This window comes from Meles meles, chromosome 15 (assembly GCF_922984935.1).
Source record: "Meles meles chromosome 15, mMelMel3.1 paternal haplotype, whole genome shotgun sequence".
Lineage (NCBI taxonomy): Eukaryota > Metazoa > Chordata > Mammalia > Carnivora > Mustelidae > Meles > Meles meles.
Genome location: NC_060080.1, coordinates 21,698,992 through 21,725,540, shown reverse-complemented (window position 1 = coordinate 21,725,540; position 26,549 = coordinate 21,698,992). Strand labels below are relative to the sequence as shown.

The 26,549-nt window shown below is 50.3% G+C and overlaps 3 protein-coding genes across 6 annotated transcripts in view; 1 reads left to right on the top strand and 2 right to left on the bottom strand.

Moving 5' to 3' along the window:
- The window catches only part of IFT172 (intraflagellar transport 172), a 33,859-nt gene extending 22,143 nt beyond the window's left edge, over positions 1-11,716 (top strand). For both annotated transcript variants that reach the window (XM_045978920.1, XM_045978919.1), the window contains 24 exons: positions 158-302; positions 831-920; positions 1,510-1,607; positions 1,735-1,870; positions 1,955-2,071; positions 2,316-2,458; positions 3,326-3,419; positions 3,532-3,596; positions 3,780-3,960; positions 4,207-4,316; positions 4,431-4,560; positions 7,186-7,284; positions 7,452-7,561; positions 7,677-7,740; positions 7,862-7,948; positions 8,242-8,358; positions 9,173-9,283; positions 9,459-9,578; positions 10,082-10,177; positions 10,395-10,454; positions 10,541-10,639; positions 10,968-11,121; positions 11,260-11,351; positions 11,564-11,716. In XM_045978920.1, coding sequence (XP_045834876.1) covers positions 158-302; positions 831-920; positions 1,510-1,607; positions 1,735-1,870; positions 1,955-2,071; positions 2,316-2,458; positions 3,326-3,419; positions 3,532-3,596; positions 3,780-3,960; positions 4,207-4,316; positions 4,431-4,560; positions 7,186-7,284; positions 7,452-7,561; positions 7,677-7,740; positions 7,862-7,948; positions 8,242-8,358; positions 9,173-9,283; positions 9,459-9,578; positions 10,082-10,177; positions 10,395-10,454; positions 10,541-10,639; positions 10,968-11,121; positions 11,260-11,351; positions 11,564-11,653 — 2,608 coding nt within the window. In that variant the 3' untranslated portion in view covers positions 11,654-11,716. The remainder of the gene's footprint in view (positions 1-157; positions 303-830; positions 921-1,509; positions 1,608-1,734; positions 1,871-1,954; positions 2,072-2,315; positions 2,459-3,325; positions 3,420-3,531; positions 3,597-3,779; positions 3,961-4,206; positions 4,317-4,430; positions 4,561-7,185; positions 7,285-7,451; positions 7,562-7,676; positions 7,741-7,861; positions 7,949-8,241; positions 8,359-9,172; positions 9,284-9,458; positions 9,579-10,081; positions 10,178-10,394; positions 10,455-10,540; positions 10,640-10,967; positions 11,122-11,259; positions 11,352-11,563) is intronic.
- Positions 11,717-11,791: 75 nt separating this feature from the next.
- On the bottom strand, positions 11,792-13,506 carry KRTCAP3 (keratinocyte associated protein 3). Its single transcript, XM_045978926.1, has 7 exons — positions 13,337-13,506; positions 13,012-13,196; positions 12,858-12,917; positions 12,480-12,686; positions 12,223-12,357; positions 12,000-12,112; positions 11,792-11,874 (listed from the first exon to the last, which is right to left on the bottom strand). The coding sequence occupies exons 1-7, from the start codon at positions 13,362-13,364 to the stop codon at positions 11,868-11,870; spliced, it is 735 nt and encodes a 244-aa protein (XP_045834882.1). The 5' UTR covers positions 13,365-13,506; the 3' UTR covers positions 11,792-11,867.
- A 76-nt stretch (positions 13,507-13,582) lies between these two features.
- On the bottom strand, positions 13,583-24,658 carry NRBP1 (nuclear receptor binding protein 1). Of its 3 annotated transcripts, none has more exons than XM_045978921.1 (19): positions 24,532-24,658; positions 21,278-21,507; positions 20,968-21,090; positions 20,430-20,531; positions 19,694-19,783; positions 19,498-19,538; positions 19,036-19,130; positions 18,525-18,548; positions 17,435-17,518; positions 17,199-17,257; positions 16,947-17,045; positions 15,631-15,763; positions 15,358-15,463; positions 15,156-15,206; positions 14,924-15,059; positions 14,665-14,718; positions 14,505-14,568; positions 14,186-14,241; positions 13,583-14,109 (listed from the first exon to the last, which is right to left on the bottom strand). In XM_045978921.1, the coding sequence occupies exons 2-19, from the start codon at positions 21,485-21,487 to the stop codon at positions 14,005-14,007; spliced, it is 1,632 nt and encodes a 543-aa protein (XP_045834877.1). In that variant the 5' UTR covers positions 21,488-21,507; positions 24,532-24,658; the 3' UTR covers positions 13,583-14,004. The 3 variants fall into 3 exon arrangements, with proteins under 3 accessions (XP_045834877.1, XP_045834878.1, XP_045834881.1); XM_045978922.1 differs by lacking the exon at positions 24,532-24,658 and adding an exon at positions 23,744-24,003; XM_045978925.1 differs by lacking the exon at positions 18,525-18,548 and having other exon boundaries at positions 13,584-14,109.
- Positions 24,659-26,549: the final 1,891 nt, after the last annotated feature.

Sequence of the window (26,549 nt, the reverse complement as noted above, 5' to 3'; positions counted from 1 at the left end):
GACTGGGTGTGAGGTCCAAGGTGATGGGGCAAGTAAGGGCACCAAGGCTCCAAGAGAGATGGCACCATGTAGGTTGGAGTAGGCTTGAGGTGTCGCCCTGCCTCTCCCTGTCTTCCTCTTGCCTCATACGCACGGATGCCTTTCCCCACTCTGCCAGGTGCTCCATTAAGGCAATTGAAGCTGCACTGGGTGCCCGCCAGTGGAAGAAGGCCATTTATATATTAGATCTACAGGACCGGAACACTGCGTCCAAATACTATCCCCGCGTGGCCCAACACTATGCGTCTCTGCAGGAGTGTGAGGTGAGGAAAGTCCCTTGCTGGAGCTGGAGGCAATGCAGTACAGAATGAGAAGAGAACCCAGAACCCGAGTGAGGCCACCTCACCAAACCCTTCCTTCTGGGTCCCAGCAGCACCAGCCACCCTGAGCGAGAAGAAAGCAGTTTACTTCCCTTATTTCATTCCAACATCTCTCAGTAAGATCTCCCAGATCTATAAAGCGAGTCTCCAGCTCTCTTCCTATGGAACTCCATGGGAGTTCCAATATGGAATTGGCCTGTGTTGCAGAAATAGGTCCTTTTAGGTCCTTTTAAACTGCCTGTTGTATTGTCCCCATTCTGGTTTTGGCTGGTTTTTCGTTTTTGTTTTTGTTTTCAGAACCTTACTGGGTGTGAGACAGGATAGCCCTCTTTTCTTCTGTGTTGTGGACTAAGGGGCCTAACCCCTCCGCCCATCCCAGCTGAGGTTTGCTCTCCACCCTGTAGTCCGCTCTAAGGCTCTTGCTCTAATGCTCTTGCTCTCGACCTTTTGTATCTGCTGTCTCGAGCACAGATTGCGGAGGAGCTCTACATTAAGGGAGACCGAACAAAAGATGCAATAGACATGTACACTCGGGCCGGCCGCTGGGAGCAAGCCCACAAGGTAGAGAGTGGGGTGCGGTTCCTCTGAGGGCTCCCCCTCTCTGGGGCTGTCCCCACTTTCCTTGGTCTCTGATGTCCCCTCTTCACCGGCCTCCTTGAAAGCTGAGGAAGAGCACCAAAATAGAAAAATCTGGAGCGCTCAGATACCTAGCCACAGGCAAAGGCAAGGATGAGGAGGCCCTTGTTCTGAACCTGTAATTCGGAAGCGAGCAGAAGGGTTTGGGAGCTCTGGGGACCCCCAAATGCCCCTCCCCAAGCTGTAGTCACAGTGGCAACTTCGTTCCCTGCCTGCGCCCAGAACCCGGTGGGTATGGCGGGAGCACGGGAGTGGGAACACATGCCCCAGGACAGGGCATCTCTGGCCTTTCTGCCTGAGCAGAATATAGTTCTGATTTGTCTCCTTATGGTCTTGGAATTCCCTGGACTGACCAGGAAAGCATCCGTACACAAACCCCTATGGTTGTTGGGAAGGTTCAGAGTTGCTGGGAACACAGGTCACCCCCGAGTTGTGCTTGCCTGGCCACTCCGCAGCCCCCCTGCTTCCCTCGGAAGCGCGCCAGAGGCTACTGGGGCTCTGTGTGTCTGCACAGCTGGCAATGAAGTGCATGAGGCCGGAAGACGTGTCGGTGCTGTACATCACCCAGGCTCAGGAGATGGAGAAGCAGGGCAAGTACCGGGAGGCGGAAAGGTGAGCCGCGGCCCCAGAGGAGGTGTGCAGGGAGAGGGGTGCGTCTGAGGATGCGCACTGTCTGCCTAGAAGGCAGTGATGCAGGAATCTGGGTCGAGGAGGCCCCGGGTGTCTCTCCCCTCCCCAGGCTCTACGTGACAGTGGAAGAGCCTGGTCTTGCCATCACCATGTTCCAAAAGCACAAGCTGTATGCCGATATGATCCGCCTGGTAGGGAAGCACCACCCAGATCTCCTCAGTGACACACACCTGCATCTGGGCAAGGTGAGCCCTTCTCCAGTCTCGGCCATCTCTTCCCCGAACAGGCTCCACGTCCCCCTCGCCCCATCCTGACCCTCCTTTCCCCAGGAGCTGGAGGCTGAAGGCCGACTGCAGGAGGCCGAGTATCACTACCTCGAGGCTCAGGAGTGGAAGGCAACAGTGAACATGTACCGGTCCAATGGGCTTTGGGAGGAGGCCTACCGGGTAAGGAGTCCAGGTCACTCTGAGGATACGCCTGTCCCTCTTCCCCACTCTCACGTGATGCATTCTGAACTGGTCTCTTTGAAAAACGTCCATACCGACAGGCTAACCGACCCCAAAACTGAGCCCTCTCCCTGTTCTAGTAGAAAGACCTGACCCTCGTCATAGCTGAAGTCCGGTCAGAGGGGAGAAGGGAGCAGCCATGTGGCCCTGCGTGGGAGGATTGCCAAATGGCTTTGCTTCACAGGTGGCCAAGGCTCACGGAGGCGCTAATGCCCACAAACACGTGGCCTATCTATGGGCAAAGAGCCTGGGAGGAGAGTCTGCAGTGAGACTGCTTAATAAGCTCGGACTCCTGGAAGCTGCCGTTGACCACGCCGCTGACAACTGGTGAGGCCCTAAGGCTTCTCTCCACTAGCCCCTTTCAAGAGAGAGCCTCTATAGACAAGGAAAATTGCTGTATAGCTGAGAAGTGTTTCTGAAAATGGAGCCAGGAGTGAAGAAATCCTTGGAAGGTGATGGAGAGACAAGGAATGAATCAAGAGCTCTGCCCCTGTTCCCCGGGGGCTCAGAACAGTGTTTAGCTGTTCTAAGAAGATGGCAAGTGATCAGCTTTTTTTCTTCTTTTTCAAAAAGACCTTTTTAAGTAATTCCTATACCCAGTGTGGGGCTTGACCTCAACCCGAGATCAAGGGTCACTCAGACTGACTGAGCCAGGCAGGTGCCCCAGAGAGAAGAGCTTTTAAAGCTAAGGTGCACTAAGCCAGTAATTGACTTCTGAGAGACGGAAGTGTGCTTCTGTTAAATGCAAAAAGAGCTTTTCTTAAGCAAATGTTACAAAGACCAGTAATAATCGTGCATCGAGTCAGATGGCTGAGGGTAGTCTTAATGTTCTAGAGAGACAGTTTTTCTGCTAGTATAGATGTGGCTCAGGAGGAAGTGGTGGAGAACCCGGAGCCCTTGCTCCCGAGGCAGAGTAGTGCTGTGAGGCTCATTGCGGTCCCCTGCCTTGCGCCTATCCCTTTCCTTTATGCCCACTAGTCGCAGGAAGCACAGGCTTTTCCAAGTGTCCCCTGACCCACGTCCTCCTTTACGTGTCTGTGTGCTTCTGTGTCACTTCACATGGATTGTCTTCTCAATCTGTCCTTTCCCTCCGCCGGCCCGGTCTCTACCCTTTCTGTTTTCTCTTGCCCTGTTCCCCCTCTTATAAAATCAAAGTACTGAGTAGGCAGACCTTACCTACACCTTCCATTTCAGCTCATTTGAATTTGCTTTTGAACTCTCTCGGCTGGCCCTCAAGCACAAAACCCCTGAGATTCATCTCCGATATGCTATGTACCTGGAGGATGAGGTATGGATGTGCTCCTTCTCCCTTGCTTTTGACTTTGACCTCCTTCTGTCTCACGGCTGCCATGATGGCAATCTGCTTCTTACCGTGTGCGGCTGCCCTTCTGTCCCTGCAGGGTAAATTTGAAGAGGCTGAAGCTGAATTCATCAGGGCTGGTAAGCCCAAGGAAGCAGTCCTCATGTGAGTTACCCATCGATTCCTTACTCCTGTCCTCCCAACCGCAGGCCCAGGACCTGGCATTGCCACCTTCACCTGAACCTAGTAGCAATAAATCTTCTACCCCCTCTGACATGGCTGTTCGTCTCCCGCTATTGAGGCCTCAGTCCTGTACTGAGCTTCCCCTGTGTCCTCTTCTGGGAGCAGGTTCGTCCATAACCAGGATTGGGAGGCAGCTCAGCGTGTGGCCGAGGCTCACGATCCTGACAGTGTCGCTGAGGTGCTTGTGGGGCAGGCCCGGGGCGCCTTGGAGGAGAAGGACTTTCAGAAAGCAGAAGGGCTGCTGCTTCGGGCCCAGAGACCGGGCCTGGCCCTCAATTATTATAAGGTAGGGCACCGGATTCAGGGCCATGAAGGGGAGGGGGAGAGAGTGTAAGAACCCACAGAGCACTTCACTAACCACTACTACTGGGAGAGATCCAGAGAGTTAGCATTGGAGAGGGGGAAGGAGACAAGAAGGAAAAGAGAGGTCCAAGGACCTAGGGATCCGTGGCCCATAGTATAGAGCACCTGTGCGGCAGTGGGAAGGTGTCATGGCGGCCTCTGCCTTCCTGATACCTGGAAATCTGAGCAGGAGGCTGGATTATGGAGCGATGCCCTGCGGATCTGCAAAGACTATGTGCCGGGCCAGCTGGAGGCTCTGCAGGAAGAGTATGAGCGGGAGGCTACGAAGAAAGGGGCCAGGTATGACGCCAGGAGGCGGCAAGTGTCAGCAGGGCTGGAGGGTGGGTCACAAGGTATGCACAGGATAGGCCACGCTGCCCAGCCTGTTCTGGTCACGTGTACTCTCATCTCAAGGGGCATGGAGGGGCTCGTGGACCAAGCTCGCCAGTGGGAGCAGGCTGGAGAGTATAGCCGTGCTGTCGACTGCTACCTCAAGGTGCGGGACTCAGGCAGCAGCAGCCTGGTGGAAAAGTGCTGGATGAAGGTGAGGCGGGCTATACCCTTCCTGACCGTCCACTTCCCGGACTGCTCTCACAGCCAGCATTCCTCCTCAGACATTGCTTTTTCCTCCTGGGCCTCTCATTTTCGCTCAGGCAGCAGGTACCTGCTGAGTGCTTGCTAGATGCTAGAGCCAGAACTATGAAAACTATAAAAGGGGATCTAAGGCAGAACCCCTAACAGCCTGAAATTGGGGCAAGTTGGACCACTGTGGCTCAACTAATTGAGTACCTCGGTGAAAACTAAAGGATGTGATTTGGAGTTCAGAGGAGGGTGAGGTCTCGACTGAGAGGGAGGGAGGTTTTGTGAGGGAGGGGGTAGACCTGGGACCAGAGCTGGAAGGGCAAATCCAGAGCCCAGAGCTGGGGCCAGATGGAAGCCAGGAAGAAAGCAGAGTCTCCTCCTCTACATAGAGGCTCCTAAAAAGAAGCATCTAGCCAGTTAAGCCAAGTCAATAGGTTTCATCAATTCCTAAACATTTATATAATCACATTTTATTATCTTAGAAATTGGGTTGCATGTGATGTTTTGTGGGGTTTTTTTTAAGGTTTTATTTATTTATTTGACACAGAGAGAGAGATAACAAGTAGGCAGAGAGGCAGGCAGAGAGAGGGGGTAAGCAGGCTCCCCGCTGAGCAGAGAGCCAGATGCGGGGCTCGATCCCAGGGCACTGAGGTCATGACCCAAGCTGAAGGCAGAGGGTTAACCCAGTGAGCCACCCAGGCGCCCCTGCATGTGAAGTTTTAAATGATGTATCTGGGGTACCTGGGTGACTTGGTGGGTAAAGGATCTGACTCTTAATTTTTGGCTCAGCACATGATCTCAGGGTTGTGAGATCAAGTTCTGGATTGGGCTCTGCACTGGGTGCGGAATCTGCCTTAGATTCGCTCTTTTTCTCCCTCTGCCCCTCCCCACTCGTGCTGTCTAAAACAAAAAATAAGTAAATGATGCATCTTTGATTCAGAGAAATATGGTATTAGGAGTTTGAGGGGGAGGAGATTGATCAGCTCTCTAAAGAAAATGTTGGTGCAGTGATGCCACTGCAGAATTCCCCCGGGTTTCAGAGGCCTTGGAACTGAAGAGCCCTTAGTAGTTGGGGGGTGGGGGTGTAGAAAGAAGGACTGATGGTTATGCAAATTTAATCAGCAAGTGTGTATGAAGCACCTGCTGTGTTTTACTCTGGAGCATTGTTTTTTGGCATCTGTACAGGACTATACCTTCTATAGATCAGTCAACTTCCCAGATGGGGCACTTTAAGCTTGGGGTTTGGCAAGTAAAGAAAGCAAGGCAAGAATAGGTGGGGGAGGGGTGCCTGGTTCTCTCAGTTATTAAGCCTCTGCCTTCAGCTCAAGTCCTGATCCCAGGGTCTTGGGATCAAGCCCCAAACCTCTGGTTCTCTGCTCAGCAGGAAGCCTGCTTGTCCCTCTCCCACTCCCCCTGCCTGTGTTCCCTCTCTCGCTGTCTCTCTCTCTCTCAAATAAATAAAACCTTAAAAAAAAATAGGTGGAGGAGAGACTAGGAGGATTTAGGCAGACTATAGCTAAAACGGACCATGTATGTGGAAATTAAAATCCAGTGAGGATGTCAGGATCACAGTGGAAAGAGTAAACTTATAGATTGCTCAGGTTTGTAGAATTACTGAGTTTTAGGGTGGAAGGGGTCTCCAAGGTCATCTAGAGCAGCATTGTCCAATAGAAATAGTATGCAAGTCACAAAGGTAAATCATACAGGTAAGTTTAAAATTTCCTAGTATAGCTGCATTCAAATAAGTAAAAAGAAACACAAGAAAATAATAATATTTTACCTAATCAAATATAGCTAAACTTATTTCAACATGTAATCAATACTTTGTTGATTTTTTTTAAAGATTTTATTTATTTGAGTGAGAGAGAGCATGTGTGCATGCACTCAAAACGGGGAGGGGAAGCACAGAGGAGGCAGGAGAAGCAGACTCCCCGCTGAGCACGGACTTGCCGGATCCTAGGATCCCAGGACATGACCTGAGCCAGAGGCAGACACTTAACTGATTAAGCCACCCAAGCGCCCCTTATTGATTGATTGTATTATTGATACTACTTATTCCTCAACTTACTGAGGAACTTTGCATTCCTTCTTTCCTACTAAAACTGTGAAAACCGTGTATATTTATATGTGTGTATATTTAACCGGACAGCACATGTCAGTTGGGACTGGCCACATGTGACTAGTGGCTTCTATTCTGGATGGTACAAATCAGACCAGCCGTCACTTACAGGTGGAGAAACTGAGGCACAGAAAAGCCCAACACAAATAGTTGCAGAATGCCTTCTTTCTCTGTACCACACTGCCAAGATTCTGTTTGTGTCAAAGAACTTGAGAAGCCAGTTTGTCTGAGAGGGGCAGGATCAAACACAGTGACTTCAGACAGCATAGAGAGTGTCTGACAGATGGGTCCCCTGGTGGTCATTTCAAGGCTCTGAGGGACCATGAAGCAGTCCTTGTCCTGGAGGGTAGAAGGTGAAGGAGAGTGCAGGAGAGAAGGTTGGCAAGTGAAGGGAAACAACAGACCAGGCTGAGGACTCGCAGTGGTATTTGTCTCCTACCCATTGTCATCTTCTCTTCCACCACTCAGGCAGCTGAACTCGCCATCAAATTTCTGCCTCCCCAACGCAGCCTGGAAGTAGTTCGGGTTGTGGGACCCCAGCTGATTGGAATTGGAAAGCACAGTGCGGTAAGTAGAGTGCTGGGACTGAAAAGAAATAGATTGCCTGGAGAGGGGAAGAATGGTGCCACCTACAAGAGAGGCATGTGAGGTGGGCTTCCTGGCAGGTGCGACCAACAGTTAGTTCTGTGGAAACTGGGGAGATGGTCTCCAGGCTCTGATTTCCCACCGTGCAGGCTGCAGAGCTCTATCTGAACCTGGACCTAGTCAAGGAAGCGATCGATGCTTTCATTGAGGGTGAGGAGTGGAACAAGGCTAAGCGTGTGGCCAAGGAGTTAGATCCCCGGTAAGCTGCTGACCCCTTCTCTCCAGCCAATTCTCTTACTTCGTTTTGTAAAGAGGAGGAGGAAGGGTGTGCATGCTGGGACCGTGTGGCGCTAGATCCCTGCACATCTTCACAGGTATGAAGACTATGTGGACCAGCATTATAAGGAGTTCCTCAAGAACAAGGGCAAAGTGGACTCGGTGAGACTTGGGGAGAGTTAGCAAGAGGTTGAACACGTGAAGGCTCAAGGGACTTTATCCCTCCTCTCCCTGTTCATGTCCTCTCTGTCCTCTTAACTCTGTCTTTTCCACTGATCCATAGCTGGTGGGTGTGGATGTGGTGGCTGCTTTGGACCTGTATGTGGAGCAGGGCCAGTGGGACAAGTGCATTGAAACGGCTACCAAGCAGGTACTGCTCTCCTCCTCCCCTCCCTAACTCTTCTGGACATTATCCCTTGGCTCCCCTTGCCCCAGAGCTGTATCTCTCACTTCCTCCAAAGCCCAACCCCAGAGATCCCTAACCAGCATCAGAGAGTCAGTCTTCCACCCTTTTGAAACTGGAGTCAGAGGCCTAGCTGGGCCTGACTTGCAGAGTCCTTTGCCTCCAAAACAAATCCATGGCCTCCGGTTACCACCCCACGCTCACTGCCTGGTCTTACTGTTGCCAACCTCCCCCATGCTTTTCCTCCATCTCTGGGACAGAACTACAAGATTCTGCACAAATATGTGGCTTTGTATGCGACCCACCTGATCCGAGAGGGTGGCTATAGCCAGGCACTGGCCCTGTACGTGCAGCATGGAGCCCCTGCAAACCCACAGGTACCAGCCTACTCCTTGGGGTGATGGTCTCCCCAGGGAAATTCTTTTTTTTTTTTTTAAAGATTTATTTATTTGACAGAGATCACAAGTAGGCAGAGAGGCAGGCAGAGAGACAGAGAGGAGGAAGCAGGCTCCCCGCTAAGCAGAGAGCCCGATGCGGGGCTCGATCCCAGGACCCTGGGATCATGACCTGAGCTGAAGGCAGAGGCTTTAACCCACTGAGCCACCCAGGCGCCCCCTCCCCAGGGAAATTCTTACGTCTCCTCAAAACCCACCCATCCCCTCAGGAACTGTCTTCTCAAAGGATTCTTTTAGAGAGCATCCTGCCCAGAGACCCACACCAGCCTCTTCTGAAATGTATAGCCAGCCTCTCAAGTTTTACCATTTGAGGAAACATTAAGCAACCTCCCCATGCTCTTAGCTAATACAGGAATGGCCTTTCAGAGATGAATCTTAGTTAGTAAGATGAATCTTCGTTAGTAAGGCCCTAGAGGTTGTGCACCTCTAGGGCCTTACTAACCTCCTTAGAGACCAAATGCTGCTGTCCTATCTGAGCACCCCAGCTCCCTGGAATATCGGCCCATTAACACTGGGACTGCATTCACTTTCACACATCTGTCCGCACACAGACCACCAGTTGTAAGAAAGTTATTTTCTTACTTTTGCCTTCCAAAAAAGGATCAACACTTTCTCCGTCATCGTCCCCTAGCTCCTCCACACGCACACTGACAGCCTGTTTCCTCTTTGGCCCCACGTGCACTTTCTCTTCTAGTTACCGCCTCTCACTCAGCTCTCCTTTCCCCACCACCCCTAGAACTTCAACATCTACAAAAGGATCTTCACGGACATGGTGAGCTCCCCTGGGACCAACAGTGCTGAGGCCTATCACAGCTGGGCTGATCTTCGGGACGTGCTCTTTAACTTGGTGAGGAAGTCGGCTCTGTGACAGTGACAAGGCTACCCTATTTCTTTGTCCTCCTTTCTTCTTTGAGGCACATAAATATTTACCTTCAGATGGGCTGCACTTTTGTCCACATGGCCGTGAGCTCTCTGGCCCTCCTCCAACCCCTGACCCGGGCTGCGCTCTCCTCCTGCTCTAGTGTGAAAACCTGGTGAAGTCTAGTGAGGCAAACTCTCCAGCCCATGAGGAGTTTGAGACGATGCTGCTGATTGCTCATTACTGCGCCACTCGCTCGGCCGCCCAGAGTGTCAAACAGCTGGTGAGATGGCGGGGAGGGGCACTCAGTCTTAACGGAAGCATCTTCCAGTGCATGAAGTTGAATAAGTTCAAGTTCTGGATTCTCAAGCTTGGTCCACTTCTCTCATAGCTTCTCTTCCGTTTAGACAAATCTTTACCCCTAAGGTGGTTTTCTTCCTGGACTCCTCCACTGACCTTCTTAGGACTGACCTCATAGCTCCAGCCTCATTGTACTTACACAATCAAATCCCACAATTTCTGCATTGATCTCTTAAGATGTACACATCCCTTTGGCTTACTTGTGATCGCGTATTATAAATTTGCTGTGCGTACTTGAATGACAGAAATAATCTAGGCTTAGTTCTCTGTGCAGATGAAAAAGACCCAGAACCACTTGAGATCCAAAGCAATTTAATATGTATTACTGGTTTTCTGGTTCTGTGGCTGCCTTAGCCATAAGGTCACTGGGCTGGTAGCTCAGTCGCTACAGTACCAGGATCATAATGCTTTGATTTTGATCTGTAGGAAACTGTGGCTGCCAGGCTTTCTGTTTCACTCTTACGCCACACGCAGCTCCTACCTGCAGATAAGGCCTTCTATGAAGCAGGCATTGCGGCCAAGGTGAGCTGGGATGAGGAAGGGTGTGGCAGAGGCAACAGGGAAATCAAAAGATGGAAGGTGGAATGCCGGGTTTACTCAGGTAGAGCAAAGCAGAGTGTGGGGTCGATGTTACAGAGGATACCATATTCCTCTGTCTTCCTGGATTCCTCCCCCTCCCTGGAAGAGCAGCATCCAAGCCCAGCTGCTCACTCCCACTTGCAACTTTTCTCTGTTGCAGGCAGTTGGCTGGGAGAACATGGCATTCATCTTCCTCAACCGCTTTTTGGATCTGACCGATGTGAGTAAAGAAGTTGTGCCCAGAGGGCGGGAGGTTTCACCTGTCATGGAAATGTGTCTATTTCATGGCTGCCCACTCTGCCGCAGGCAATTGAAGAAGGGACTCTGGATGCCCTTGACCACTCTGACTTTCAGGATACAGACATTCCCTTTGAGGTGCCGCTCCCAGCCAAGCAGCACATACCGGTAAGAGCATGCGACTGGAGACCCGGGAAGGCCTCACCAGCGTGAGGGTGTTGTGAAGGGAGGACACTTTATCCCTTTATATTGGTCCTCCTAACCATTATAATGGGTATCAGCTGGCAACGTCTTGAAGGGCCTCAGCCCTCACTATTCCTTCAGAAAGTAGAAGCAGAGAAAAAAGAAAACGTGGTGACAAGGAACCCCATCCAAGGAGGGTCACATATGGGGAAAAGGGATGATGCACAGGACGACAGTTCAGTAAGACTCCCGACTCCCCACTGTCCCACTTGCCCTGCCCTGCATGAAGATGCTGCTGTTTTGTCCTTCCCAGGAGGCTCAAAGGGAAGAGGTTCGAGACTGGGTACTCACAGTCTCAATGGACCAGCGGCTGGAGCAGGTTCTGCCTCGGGATGAGCGTGGTGTGTACGAAGCTTCCTTGGTGGCAGCGAGCACTGGCGTTCGGGCACTACCCTGCCTCATTACAGGTACACAACCCTACACCTGTCCACGGTCAGTGGTGGGCGGAAAGGGAGGGGGAACAGCAGGCTCAAGAGAGTATTTTACTCTGAAATTGCTCTTGGTTTTCCCTCTCAAATGCCAGTTCCTTTTTTCTTCTCCCACAGGATACCCCATTCTGAGGAACAAAATTGAGTTTAAGCGGCCAGGGAAGGCAGCTAACAAGGACAACTGGAATAAGTTCCTTATGGCCATCAAGGTCAGAGAGGGAGACTTGGAGGGTGCGGGCGGGCGGGGAGAGCAGCACTGAAAAGTAAGAAACCGCCAGAAGGGTGGGTGGGAATGTCAGAAAGGCAGGTGCAGGTCCTGGACTCTGCTCTCCTTACTGAGATGGGGTTGATTTTCTTTAGAGAAGGAGCACTTTTCCTTAGCACTAATGAGTTCCTCTCTTGTTCTACTGTTTGTCCACAGACTTCCCACAGTCCAGTGTGTCAGGATGTGCTGAAATTCATTAGTCAGTGGTGTGGAGGGCTACCCAGCACCAGCTTTTCCTTTCAGTAACTAGTAGGCCTCAGGGAAGAGTTATTGGATTCTCTCCCTCATTAAAGTCTTATAGGTAATGGAGACCAATGTGTTCTTTGATCAAAGTCATCCCCAACATCAGCCTAGTGCCCTCCCCCCCCCAAAGGAAATCATCACCAAGTTTTAGTACTTTTATTACAACTGTTTACGTCATCTTGGGGTTTATGTCACCATTGTGAACTGAGCCTCCAGATCAGCACCTGTTCCATAGAAGGGAGAACCTGAGTCAGAGCAGAGGGCAGGCAGCACAGCAAAGGACTTGACCCAGTTCTAAGATTGGTTCCCTGCCTCCCCCTTGCCTAGGCCCCAATTCTCATGGATTTACCTGTCCTCAGCCCAGCTTTTTTGTGATGCCTGCATTTCTTGATTTTGATCCAGTAGCTGCTCATTTTCCTGTCTTTGACACTTGGGAAGTTCAAGTTCTGTCAGTTCCTCTAGCTGTAGGGGAGGATGGAGTTAGTGCTCCTGCCCTGAATTATACTACAGTTCAGCACCTTTAAACACAGCCGGTCCCTGTTGAATGAGCCCTTCCTGTTTATCTTCCTTACCTGTTCCTGAAGTCCTTCCTTCCTGCAGGGCCCAACCCCACGTAGGGTGAGGGCGGCCACACAGCAATAACCAGATAGGGCCGCCTCCGCTGCAGACATGAGCAAAGAAGGGATCCAGAGAGCCAAGGCTGTATCCTAAAAGGTGACGAGGGAAGGTGGGGGACTGAGAGGGAGCAGGACAGAAGTGGCAAGTAGGGGTGAGTGGCAGGGCCAAGGCCCTGTAGACTGCAAAAAGGTCGAGAAGAGCATGCACTCACATAGATTCTTGTGGGGTCAAACGGGCAGTCAGACCGTCCAGGCCCCTGGTCCACTGGTAGCAAAGGATCCAGCAGTCCTGGATGGCAGTCAGCAAGGAGACGACGGCCACCGTTGGCCACAGTGAGTGACACAGCAAGGAGGAGGCCCAGAGAGCAGGCCGCGGACAAGAGCAGGTTCCCTAGAGCTACTGCCAGGAGGGCCCAGTGCTGGCAGGGGCAGAAGATCAGGGTGAGCAGCTGTTCGCCCGCCTGACACTCCCACTGATAAGACACCTTGCTGTCTCTGAGGCTCCTCCTCCCACTTAAAAGACGAAGCCCAGTCGGGTCCTCATTTCCCTGATTCCAGGCCCCATTAAAGCTCCAGAAATCCCCTCTCACCAGTGGTGGGCGCAGAAGGTTCCTGGATGCCAAGAGGGCCACAAGTCCCACGGAAACACTCTGGAAGACACAAAGCCTGAAGCCCGCGCCGCTGCCGCTCTACGCCCCGCCTTCCCTCCCCCACGCCAGTGGACCCGACCCGCCCCGCGCTCACCAGCAGCCCCGAGCCCACGGAGATGACATTGGCCGTGGTGTACTCCGGGGTGACGGCGCCGCGGGGATTGGCCACGTGTCGCAGGACTGTGCCGTGCAGCACGGCCCCCAGGAGCAGGTTCACGTGGCCCACCAGGATCAGCGCGAGGCCCACGCGCATAAGCCTCCGGGGGCCGCGGGCCGCATCTGCAAAGCACCGGGGGAGGGTCAGGCCTGAGCCGGGAAAGGAACCGGAGCCCCCCTCAATGGAGCGCCCTTGGCGAGCCAGGGGCCGTGGGGCGGGTAGCCGGCGGACGCAGGGGCCCGAGCCCGGGGCCGGAAATTACCGAATTCGTAGAGGCGGCAGCACCTCATTGCGGCCGTCCGCGCCCTGCCGCAGGGCAGCTTTACCTGGCTCCGGCCCCGCCCTCGCCCGCCCGGCCGCCCCGCCCCCTCGCCACCTGAAGGCCCCACCCCGAGCGCGCCGCGCCCCCTAGCGGGGAAGGTGCGCGCGCGCGCGCGCGCGCGCACACACACACACACACACACACACACACACACACCACGCTCTTAGCAAAAAGTAGACTTTTATTACAGCAGCAACTGAGGCGAATCGAATGGCCCCCCAGGGCCACCACTGCAGCACCACCCTTCTCTCCCGCCCCGTCCGCCCCAGCGGGATTGTAGAATTCAGCTCCCCCAGTGCCCGTGGGCCTCCTTTCCACACAGGCTGGGCGGGAGCCGCCAGATCAGCTACTAGCCCCCAAGTAGAAGGCGGCTGCTGAGAAGGCCCAGGCCCACGTCTGTGCAAAACAAGTAAACAAAGTGCAGAGGGGAGGAAGAGAAGGGGAAGGGAGAGGGTGATGCTCAGAACCAGGGAGCCCCAAAGCCCTCCTGAATAATAAAGGAGAGAAGGGGCTTCACAGGGTAATACTGACTGGGGGGAGGGGGCAGGAAGGCTGTTGCCATCTAGTGACGGCCACAGCTCTGATTAGGGGCCTGGCCCGAGGGAGCTCTAAGAGGAGACGGTGACAGCGGCTGAGTTGAGAGTGCTGTTCCTGGCAAAATTGAACTTGTTCAGGGTCTCCTCTAGCAGAGAAGTCAGTCGGCTCTGGTCAGCCTGGGGGAGAAGAGCTGGGTGAGACAGGGCAAGAGGAGAATGGAGTTGCCAGGGCAGCCGGAGGCGGAAAGCTCACCTCGCTAATGAAGCCCAGCTGCACCAGCTCGGCTGCCAACTCCGGGATGTTCTCATCTGACAGAGAAAAGGGAGAGGGTGAGCACAATGTGGGAGTAGGGGGCCCCCAGCCCAAGTCGGGTCAGCCCGGCTGGGAAAGAACGACACAAGCAGAACTGTCGCGTCTACCCTCCCGTTTTAGGAGCTAAGATATTCGTTCTGTGTGCGTCAATGTATTGCTGCCTTGTAACCTTCCTCCCCGCCCCTAAGAATGTCCCTCACAGATAAGACTTAAGAGACTCTCATCCTCTGAGGGAACGGAGAGACTCGGAGAGACTCACTTGGCATTAGGTCACAGCTCAGGTGCCGGTTGAGTTTGTCCTCCAGCTTCAGAAGAAGCGTCAGCTGGAGAAGAGGACAGTCAGAAGATGAGGCTCGCTCCCACTTCCCCCCCTTTCTCCCGGCCACCCAGCCCTCTGCAGCCCTGGCCCCCAGCCTTACATGGTGTTTGACTCCTTCCTCCACTGACTCAATGTTGCACTGCATCAGCACCACCTAGGGAGAGGACACGCACAGGGTCACAACAGTAGTATCACCAGGCAAAAAAAAGAAAAAAAGGCCCCAACAGCTAGAAGACTTTCCAGCCCACAGGACAAGCTTGCTAGAAACCAGAAACACACTCTTTTCTCTATAGGCCAAAGCCTTATTTGACGTGTCCTCTTCTCCCTTCCACCATGACCTCCACATCCACAGAGCCCACCTTGCGGGTCTCCACCTCAGCTGGTTCAGGTGTTGGAGTCTTGACAGAGGGGGGCACAACAGGTGATGTCACCTCCTCCTGCTGTGGCTGCTGGGGCCGAGGTAGCCCAAAGGCTGTCAAGGGGTAGATCCCATTCCTAGAGTGAGATCAAAGAGGTCACATGGGCTCCGTGAATGCCTCAGGACACCCACCCTGCTTCCTAAAGCAAGCCTTTCCTCTCACCCTCTCTCACCTGACATCTTCAAGGAATTTATCCAATTCCAGAGCTGGTGACTGAGAGTACCTGCAGGGGAAAAAAGAGGAAACACGTGAAAGGAAGGAAATAAGCAAAACAGCAGCTTCAACAATTCCCAAAGAATTAACAGTTGACAGAACCCTCAGTGATAGTGACAAATCTGTCCCTTTCAGACCCTCTCAGAGAGTTAGTTACTCACAAAGTCTGAACTGGTTCTCTTCCTGGTCCCGCAGGGATTTCAGCCAGTACAGCACTGGTATCCATGTTTTTGGTGATCTCCTCCAGAGCATTCTCGGGGATCATGTCTGGAGGACATGAAGAAATGGAAAGGATAGGTTAATGTCATGGAAGGCCCAGGGGTCCTGGGGGAGTAAAGAATTCCTTCGGAAGTGGAAAAGGAAGAGGGCATTGCTAGTGATACTGTTAATGCTCCAACAGGAAAAAAATTCTTAGCAGAGCCAAGGGGACTCACGTTGGTGTCCCACAATGCAGTGGGCAGCAAGGAGTTTGAGCGAGGGCACTTCAAACAGTGCTGGGTGGAACAGAAGTTCTCTGGCTGTTGGTCTGCGAGCAGGCTCAGAATGCAGGCACTTTTGAATGAACTCCTAGAAAGGGGAAAAGAGGAAGCAGAGTGGGCAGCTGGCAACCAGGCCACTGTGTTCATCATGATACCTCGTCATTCATTACACTTAGCACAGGCTTCGTACACACTAGGCGGCAGCACTGGTTGAGGGAGTAACTGTTACTCCTCCTGAAAGGGCTTTGAAGATTCTAAGGTATTAACACTAAAGGTATTGTTCAGGGTTTTTATGGTTTTAATTGTTTTTCTACTCTCCAACCACCAGCTTTCTCTTTTTTTAACTATTCAAACTTCCAGATTTTTTTTTTTCTTTCTGATTTTCTACTTCTATGCTTTAACAGCCTACTCACTGCCTCCCTTCCTCTCCAACTCTCACCAAAATTACCTTCTCTGTTCCCAAACCTATCTGTTGTGGTCAACAGTATTTACCATCTTTTTCTTTTCCAAGCCAACTTTGTCTCTTATAATCATTAAGTTCACTGATTTTCCCCAAGCTTCCTCTACATGCATACACCCCCCATTTCCCACCTCCCATAGGTCGTCCCATGATAATTAACCTGCTTTTCTTTTCCTCCTTACAAACTTAAAAGCCAAGAAGGTCATATACCTAATCTGTCACTTGAACGCCCCAACCTAAAGCTGAACTAGAAATTTACTCCACACTAGCCTCAGGACTTCCCACTAGTCTCCCTGTCACACCATCTAATGAGTTACAAACTACCCTTGTTTCGACCTTCCTGTCCAGCCTCTTACTATAATCTATCTACTGATTCATAACCTTATACCCTTTAAATCTTAGCTCATTATTTCAAGAGCATACTCCCTACCTAAAGCTATATAAACACAAAAGCCCACATGACAGATTTAATTCAAACTGATCAATTTGTTTAAAAATATCAAGATGGCTGTCTGAGAGCATATACCAATTGCCTGAGGTAACCATTAGTTTACCTCCAGGCAGACACAACTAAATTAATACACAACCTTTATCCCCAATACCACCCATCTTAAACCCTTAACCAGTGTGTGTATATACAAAAAACAAGGTAGGTACCACTTAGGGAAATATTCAAATAGTCACTGCTTTTGCCTGTCCTTGCTGCTGTTTTCTTGCTCTTAGAAGAGAGTATATTCCCAGTAAGTACAAAGGAAGAAAAACCTAAAGACATTTCAAAGTCTGTTGAGGAAGTGATCCAGAAGATTCTTACTCTCTGTAATGGGTCTTCTAGAAGCTGAATGGCACTGCTGATGGCTTCCTGTGGCACGTATGAGGACTCTCCGTTGCCCTGAATTTCCAGCACTGCCATCTGCAGGGAGGGGGAACCGAAAAGCCCAGTAGAAACTTCAGAACTTCAGCACTCCAGAATCACCCTCTCAAGACCTTACTTGGCCTCCCTCCATTTCCCCTTCCATCTTCTAACTTGACCCCTTTCCATCACCACTGCCTGTGGTTTCCTCACCTCCAGTGCGCACATGCCAAAGGAGTAGATGTCCACTGCTGTTGTCACATTAGTGACTTCTAGGGAAAACAGAGAAGCCTTTGTTTAATCAGAGGATGGGGGCAAGGGGTGGCAGAAATGCCTTTTAAAAACTTTTTGTAAGCCAGCAGAGAACTACAAGTTTCAGTTCTATTACCTCTGGGCCTCAGGTTATAAGGGAGAAACCTGGGGAACAGGGAGAGGGGAGAGAAACTCACCTCCATACTCTGGTGCAAAGAAGTGCAGATTCTTCTGCTCTTCCCGACAAGTCTTCACATGATTGTTGATAGTGTCAGGAGCCACTGGGAGTAGGGGAGATACCCACAATCTGACCACCATCAACAAAGCACAGTCTCACTCCAGAGAGAGGTTCCCAGAAGCCAAATTCTCTCCTGAAGACTCTAACCCTCAAGGCGCAAACCTGTCCTTTTCCCATCTTGAACCACAGACTAAACATGAACACCACCTACTTCCCCTTTCTGGGGTCTACCGCTTCTCATTTAAGGTCCCTAGGTCAGCAGCAACAAACACTCCACACTAAACTAATAGGCATATAGGGGGCCTTGGGCTGGCCAAAAAGCAATGGAGGCTAAGGAAAAACTTTTGCTTGTGATCTGCTCACCTTCCCCGGAATTCAGGAATATATAATCCCTGTCACATGAAAATGTGTGGTCTAGTTCTTTCAGCCACCCTCAAATAGCATAAAAGCATAGGCAGCCCTTCCTAATCTGGGACACTTAAAGATCCCAGAAACTTGGATGATTAAAAAAAAAAAAAAAAAGGTAAGAAGAAATAACAATAGTACAACCAACTAGACAGCCTCCTTCCTACCCACCTTTACTGACTGAAACTCAAAAACAGCTCAAAGTTGAACCAATACCCTTGAATCAGTCTCACGTTTAATCCACCAAAATTTTAGACTCCTGCTCTACTCCCTACTGTTCAACATTGCTGCCATAGGCCTGAACGAGGAACCAGGGCCGGGCCCAATTTGGACTCACTCAGATCATAAACAATGACTACAGTCACAGAGAGTCTGGGAACACAGTATGATTTAGGGAACCATCCTGATGAGGGGAAGTAAGAATCCAGGACATAAATGGCCAGCCAGGCAGAAACCACAGGAAACAAGCAAGTTATGGAAGGGCAAGCAGATGGAGGGCTGATAGGGAGAAGCCAAGCAGGCGTAACTAGGCAGGGAGGCAGGGGCACAGGGCTTGCTCCCACGACTGCATGCACTGGGCAGCCGCAAAGGGGAGCAGAGGGGGCACGAACAGAGCCCCACACGGGGCAACAGGGAGCTCTCACCATTAGCAAAAATCCTATGAAAGACTGTTGGGAACAGAGCAGCCCGTAAGCGGGAGGGAGGAAAACAGAGAAAAGTTGTGAGCGATGGAGCAGCCAAGCCCCAGACAAATGGACACACAAACCACACACAGACACGGCACACAGAAATGTTATACACAGCACACAGATACACAGCAAATGAAAGCACTCACAGCAGGCACAGCCTGGAACCTCCTTTGGTAGGGTCTGGCCCCAGGGGCTCAAATCAGACCTTAGACCCATCTCTTTGCCCTTTCCCAACCTCCTATCAAGGTGTCTGGATTAACCCGCTTCCTTCCAAAAAAGGTGTAAGATTAGTCTCTACCCTCTAACTGACTGGCCTCTCCCTATGTATTACCCCTAGCAAAGTCCTATCTCTTACCACCAGCCCGCATCTCAGAATTTTGCTCTACTCTCCCCACTCCTTGCATCTTACCCCCATGGTTCCCAAATTCCCGAGGCTCCCCTGCCCAGAACCTCTCCCTCCCCTCACCAGAGCCAATCTTGATGAGTCCGTTGTGCTGGATGAAGATGGTGTCACAGGTCAGGTTCCCATGGATGATGGGGGGGTCACAGGAGTGCAGGTAGCTGTGGGGGCACTGGGCTGTTAGAGGGGCCACTGGGAAATTAAGGGCAGGGGGAACCCAAGGGTTAAGAGGAGCAAGGGCCTTGTCTCCTGCTGGTCACCACAAAGATAATCCCCACACTCTGAATCTCCATTATGCCTGGTGAGTTAAATAGCTGGATAAGCACTAGGAGAAAGAGGCGGGAGACAGTATTGTGGTTAGGGCATTAAAACGGACCCTTTTCAAGACCATAGGGGCCTAGTCTTGACAGTACAGGACTCCAAAAAAGTGGGCAGAGGAGGAAAAAAACAGCAAAGTAGTGCCCTAAAATCTGTTTGGAGGAACTTAATCAGGAAATAGGGGAAAAACACTAACCAGATCCTACTTACCTAAGGGCAGAGAGGATTTGTGTGCACCAGCGCTTCCAAGCCTGGAACAGTTTGATCAAAGGGTCAGCAGTAATCCTCCCCTCTCTTAACCCTCCAACTAGTTCCCCTCCATCCCTTCCTGATTAGCTTCATGATTACTATAATCTTTTTAAAACCCCCAAACCAGCCTAAAGCTTTGTCTGTTCTCCCTCCATACCTTTTCATTCATAGTCTTGTGGTTCTTTTTGGTCTTCTTCAGAAACTGCTTAAGACTCCCAGATGACATGTATTCTGTGATAAAAATGACCTGGAGAGGCAAAGCACTCAAATAAGGTCGTAAAGTAGAAATGATCCCCTACCTGATGACATGTACACCAGATACATATTAGATCGGGAAGCCTGGTGGTGGTGGTTGTTTTAAGTTTCCCTCCTTCTGTTGTTAGCACTACATCCTCAGATTTAACAGGATGTAAAAAAAAAAAACCTACTCAACTATAAGAGTTATGAAAGTAAGGATGCCTGGGTGGCTGAGTCTGTGAAGTGTCTGCCTTTGGCTAAGGTCATGATTCCAGGATCCTGGGATCAAGTCCCACATCTGGCTCCTTGCTCAGTGGGGAGCCCGTTTCTCCCTCTGGCTACCACTCCCCCTGCTCGTGTGTTCTCTCCCTCTTTGACAAATATACAAAATCTCAAAAAAAAAAAAAAAAAAGAAAAAGAAAAAAGAAAGAAGGAAAGAAGGAAAAAAGAGAAGAGCTGTGGGAAGGAAACAAAAGTTTGCTCATTTCTGCCCCACCCATCACCAGACAAAAGGCACAGGACATAGGCAAAGCCCTGCTCTCATCTCCACAACTGATTCGTTTTGTTCCAAAACTACCTTATTTTCATCTCTGAATGTAAAAAGAACAATATATGTAGCTGGTCTCTTTGTGGTAAGCTCAAGAAAAAGTTCTTACCCTGGCCTTGTTCTCCTTAATGTCAGCCCAATACTTGTGAAACTTAACAATGTTGAGATGTTCCAACTGAATCAGATTATCAAACACAGCACGGACTTTTTCCTGAGAGCAGGGGAGACAGTGGGATTAACAGGGTTCAGAAACCACTGTAACTCTGAAAAGCCATTCCTTCTCCCTCCCCAGAAATGATCTAACCCCAACATACTCTCCTCTTAAACGGCTTCTCAACACCAATTCCTCTTTAACACCTGCATTCTTTTTTAATTTAAATTCAATTAACATAAAATGTATTATTTAAGGGGTACAGGTCTATGATTCATCAGTCTGACATAACACCTAGCACTCACCACAACACATACCCTCCCCAGTGTCTATCACCCAGCCACCCCATCTCCCCACCTACCTCCCCTCCAGCACCCTCAGTTTGTTTCATAAGATTAGGAGTCTCTTATGGCTTGTCTCCCTCTCTGGTTTCGTCTTGTTTCATAACACCTGCATTCTGACACCACGCAGGCTACATCCTTTCACCATCACCTACCTCCTGCAGCTTGTAGTTCTTGCGTTCAGAGAACTGGACCTCATTCCACACAACCTCTACACCCTCCTCTGTATCCATGGCCAGATACGCACTGTCAATACCTGGGACGTTCCGCTGATTCACCTGAGAAGAAATTCAAATGGAAAGGAATTACTAAAGTAACCTTGTAAACCCTCCATTTTAATATTCCACATGATCATCCTCTCCTAGGCGCTGATCTGTTAAACTGTGGTCTGCCCCTTTCATACTTTCCTCTTCCACTTCACGCTTAGAATTCACTCCCCCAAGAGTGACACTACCATCACCTTACCTCTTCTCGCCTCTTCTGCCACCGCCCACATGGTGACTCTTCCAAGATCTCAGACTCATCTTCACTTTCTTCTTCTTCCTCTGGGGAAGCAGCTGAGGTCGTGGAGGTCACAGGAGGTGACACTGATGTGAGGCCAGGAGCTGAGGATGAGGATTCGACCTTTGGGTCTGAGCCGCTACTAACTACTGTCTGGGACTCCCCCTCCGACATGCTGGAACGAACACTCAGGCCTGCATTGGTGGGGGCAAGGATGGAGAGAGTAAGAAGAAAGGGTCAGGACAGATCTACAAAGATTTAATTCTGGGGCATCTAGGTGGCTCAGTCAGTTAAACATCCAACTCTTGATCTCAGCTCGGGTCTTGATCTCAGGGTCGTGAATTCAAGCTCCATGTTGGCCTTCATGCCTAATCTTAATAACCTCCTCTGGGTTTCAAAAGAAAACAAAACATACACCTCCCTTTAAATCCAAAATCAAATTAATCCTGTCTGAACACTGAAACATTAACTACTCTCTTACTCTAGAGAAGGGAACCTATCTTGGTTGAAGATGACCCACCAGGAGTGGCAAATCTAAGATTTATAACAATACAACCCCCATTAGTAAGGTCCAAGTGAACAGCCAAATCAGGGACAGATACCACGCCTTCTCAGCAATACTCACCCAACAGCCTTCCCTTTGAATCCTCACCTGTCTCTATTTCCACTGTGCTCAAGAACTAAGCTACATGGGCCTTGTTCGGAACAGATGACTCCAGACCCCAAAAGGTTCCACTGATTCAGTCCTAAGGCTGGACCTGTAACACTCTCAGTGAATTTATCCAGCTGAAACCCTCAGCTAATTTATTCCACTAGAATTCTGGTATTTGCTATCGATGCCCCCTAAACGCAGATCAAGTCTGCCAGTCCAGGCTGAGGCTACCCCTGGCCCAGATGACTAGCAGTGGTTAGTGACTTCATCCCTGATGACCTCACCGTCCCTGTGATGTGAGTGTGCAAATGGGTATTGGTTAGCAACATTTTTTTTTCATTCACTCATTCAACAAATGTTTATTAAGCACTTACTGTAGGCCAAGCACTGGGCTAGGTACTTGAAATACAATAGTGAATACAATAAATGAGATGCCCACATTCATGGAGCCACAAATTTAAACAGATCTAGGACTTTCAGCTTCAGCTTTCATTTCATTCACAGGGCTCAAAGCTCCACCCTCTGGGATAACAGATCTGACAGAGATATTCCCTCAAGAACAAGTAACTCAAGGGGCACCAGGGTAGCTCAGTTGATTAAGCATCTGTCTTGGCTCAGGTCATGATCCTGGGGTCCTGGGATCACACCCTGCATCTGGCTCCCTGCTCAGCAAGGTGTCTGCTTCTCCCTCTGCCGCCCAGGCGTGCCCATACACGCACTCTACTTCTATCAAATAAATGAATAAAATCTTAAAAAGAAAAAAACTAAAAAAAAAGAAAAAAGAATAACTACAGTATAGCAGTTACAGGAAAAAGTACTATATAGTATATTTTTTTCAAGGCACATGGCTACTTGGAAAAAAAACAATTCTCTGAAGCTAAATGTCATTAGCTTGTCCAGACAGGCACAGACAACTGCTGAATGTTATTCCAAATCTCTAAGAACAAAGGCTGTGAAGGAGTTGAAACCTGTGTGTGCTGGGCTCAAAGGAGTGCTCCAGTATGAAAGTGGCATTCTGGAAAGTAGACTTCCTCCTCTAAATCCATTCAGAATACAGAAGCCTCTGATCAAAACCAATCTTGAAAAGCCCTCATTTTAGAACTCTTGGATACCCACTTCTGCCAATCTCCACCCCCAGCCTACACTATGTATAACCCAAATCAGGAGATTCTTAATAGAAGACATTCTAGTAAATACCGAAGAACCACAACGCACTACAGAGAAAATCCGGCAAGATATTTTTTCCCTGTCATTTTCTAGGCCCTGCCCTTTACAGAGTGTATTCAACCAGCCAAGAAAGCTACTATCTGTATGTCTTAGTAATCTACCAGAAAACGACTTAGAAATCATTTTCCTTTTCCTTCCCTTGAAAAATAACTAAGAAAATGGTAAGAAAGTTCATATGGATTACTTCCTAGAGCAGCTATATTTATAGACTGTATCTTGAATCTGAACAGCTACGTAAAATTTCCAGCTAGATTACAATAGGAAATACCAGTGACACTCTAATACAGGAAGCCAGTTACCAATGGGCTCTAAGGAAACCTCTGAACTCAGGGCACAGACAATCCACAGAACGCCACAAAAGAAGCCAAACCTTTACCAGTCACAGACATGTCCTTGGAATGTGCTGGTCTTCTCCCTCCCCAATCTTTCCCCAGCAGGCAAAATGAAGGCACTGCCCAAGATCCCCCAGCACTTCCCTTCCTGCTGAAAAAATCTTTGTAACGCTGGGATTTTCATCTCAGGGTCGTTCAGAGGTGTAAGAGATCACATACGGAAAAGGTCATTTACGCCCCTACAAGGGACTCTCCTCGCCGCCTCCAGCAACCCCGAGAATAGTGTGTTCGCTTCTGAGCAGTGTAGGTAGATCGTCGAGCAAAGTTTTTCTCGGAGACTTTTATTTATTGGACTGCAGCCCCTCTGCATGTCGACTCCTCAGCAACAGCCCCCAGGCCACGGGCCTCTGAGCCACCCTCACCCCGAGCAGACCAAAGGGCCTCCGGGACCCACAGGACCGTCCGCTCAGACGCCAAGCAAGCGCAGGGGACGGCTTCGCGCTCCAACAGGTCGCCCTGCCCGCTGACTGCAAGGAAGCGCCCGCAGCCCCGCAGGCCCGGGAGCCAGCGGCCGCCACCTCATCAAAGGCCAGCCCCGCGGCGCCGTCAGGGGCGCAGGCCACGCCCCCGCGCAGTCAGCGCGTCGGCCTCCGCCAGCAGGCGCGGCCCCGACGCTGCGCTTCCGCAGGCCGCGGGGCCCGCCACCACCGCCCCCGCTGCCGGCCCCGCCTCTCGTCAGCCTCAGTTCGACACGAACGCCAGGGCCTCCCGCCCCGCGCCGGCAGAATTCCGGGTCGCCGCCACTCAGGACAGGTCGGGCGGGCCCGGCAGAGACCGTGGAGCCGCGGCCGCCCCTCGGCTCCGGCGGGCCGGGCCTGGGCCGCCGAGCGAGCAGAGCCGCCACCAGACACCCGCCTGCCCGGGTCCCAGCGCCCCGGGCCGCGGAGACCGACGCTTCCGTCCCCTCGCCGAGCCCCTTCCTCCCGTTCAGTGCCCTCGGTGCTCACCTCCCGACTTCACTCCCCGCAGCCTGCGCTTCAGTTCCAGCTCGGGTTCGGGGCCGCGGACTAGAGAGACTCCCTCACAGCTGCGCTCCGCAGCGCAACCGAACTGCGGGCCCCGCCCTCGCGGCGTTCGGACCAACAGATGGGCGGTGCCGCACTGCCGTTGGGTTTCCATTGGATAAGACGGCCAAGATAGGCGGTGCCCCGGGAAGACGGTCGCTCGCTGGCATAGTCTTCAACCCGGTCTCCTCCCCTTGAGCGTGTCCGGCCGAGACCTCTCGGAGGCTACGGTGTGTTCGTATCAACTGGGGCTGATTGCTCTGTCCACCCCTCCGTCCAGTCCAGGTGCCCCCGGTGATTCTGCTGGGCGAAAGGAAGGCCTTCCCTCTCTTCTTGAAGGCGCCATGACAGTTCTGGTCCGACTAAAAGACAAAAGGAGCGAAAGACGCAACCTCAATCCGGGAGGAGCACCCACCTACTTTATTTAGTGGGGCGAGACTGCGCAGGACACCAATTCTTCAGAAAGCTTAAAAATTTTCCTGAATATATGCTGAAAGTTGCGTAGCACGGATATTTGCCAAACTTTGCCAAACAGATAACTCGTTTGACCCTCATAAGAGACCGAAATTATCATTCAGTGCAAATCGACAAATGCAAAAAACTGAATCAGAGACATTAAGCTATTCACCAAAAGTTGATAGGAGCCAGATCTAGCATTCAAACAGTAAGATTTGTCAAAGGCTTCCTTGAAAAGATGTTTGCAAAGAATTTGGATTGACTTCGAGTAAGTGGAAAGAAAAGATTCTCATCTGTGAAAACTAAACGCTGAGCCTGAGCGGTATAAATTCGCTGTGCCATTAGACATACGTTGTGTAGGGAGGAAGATGAATCAACTATCACAACTTGGGAATGTCATAATCACTAAATTTCACTGCCCTTAGAGGGACTATCTAATCCTTCTCAACTAATATAAAGAAGGATACCGTATCTGGCAGAAGCCCTCTATTTTTCTCATCAAAATAGCTATTTTTGCAATCTTTCATCCTTTGATTCTTTTATCTTTAAAAGAGAGCGCTCACACACTCTTTTTTTTTTCCCCATTTTATTTATTTTTTCAGCGTAACAGTAAGCGCTCACACACTCTTACAGAAAGCTGCTGGAAGTTGCGGATCTCGTTTTGAATATTTAAAAAAATGCATTTGTCCACCAAATTTAGCATATAATTTCAGAAGAGTTGAGGTTAAATATCTTTGTTCTAATCTTCAGAGGAAGGTTATTCTTCCTCCTCTCCAGGTTAACATTTTTTCCTGGAGCCCCGGTCCACTATAAACATTCATTAAATATTGGTAAATATTATTATATCTCATTCTCTTCTCTCTGGTCCTTATTAATCAACCTTTCCTTTTCAATTAGCTCCTTTCAAATATGCGTAGAGGACCCATTGGCATCCTCCAGCTCTCATTTTATTTTTAACTTTTCACTCTTAACTCTTTTAACTTTTCGCATTTTAAAAATCTCAAACACTGCATTTTCGTCACCTCATTTTTTCTCTGTTTTAAAAATATGTTTAAAAATCAAGTACTTCGGGCGCCTGGGTGGCTCAGTGGTTTAAGCCGCTGTCTTCGGCTCAGGTCATGATCTCAGGGTCCTGGGATCGAGTCCCGCATCAGGCTCTCTGCTTGGCAGGGAGCCTGCTTCCCTCTCACTCTCTTCTGCCTGCCTCTCTGCCTACTTGTGATCTCTCTCTGTCAAATAAATAAATCAAATCTTAAAAAAAAATCAAGTATTTCAAAAATATTTAACAGTGTAACAATATTGAATAGCTTCTATGTGCTGTGGTCCACTGTTTTAATTGCCTTATATTAACTCATTTAATCCTCCCAAGAATCCTATGGAATATTGTGAATTAACAGTTGCTATACAATGTGAAAATCTCTTGTAATCCTACTTGATCAAAATAATTAAGACTCTGATGCATGTGTCTCCATTTTTTCCCCATGCATACATTAACATATGTGTAT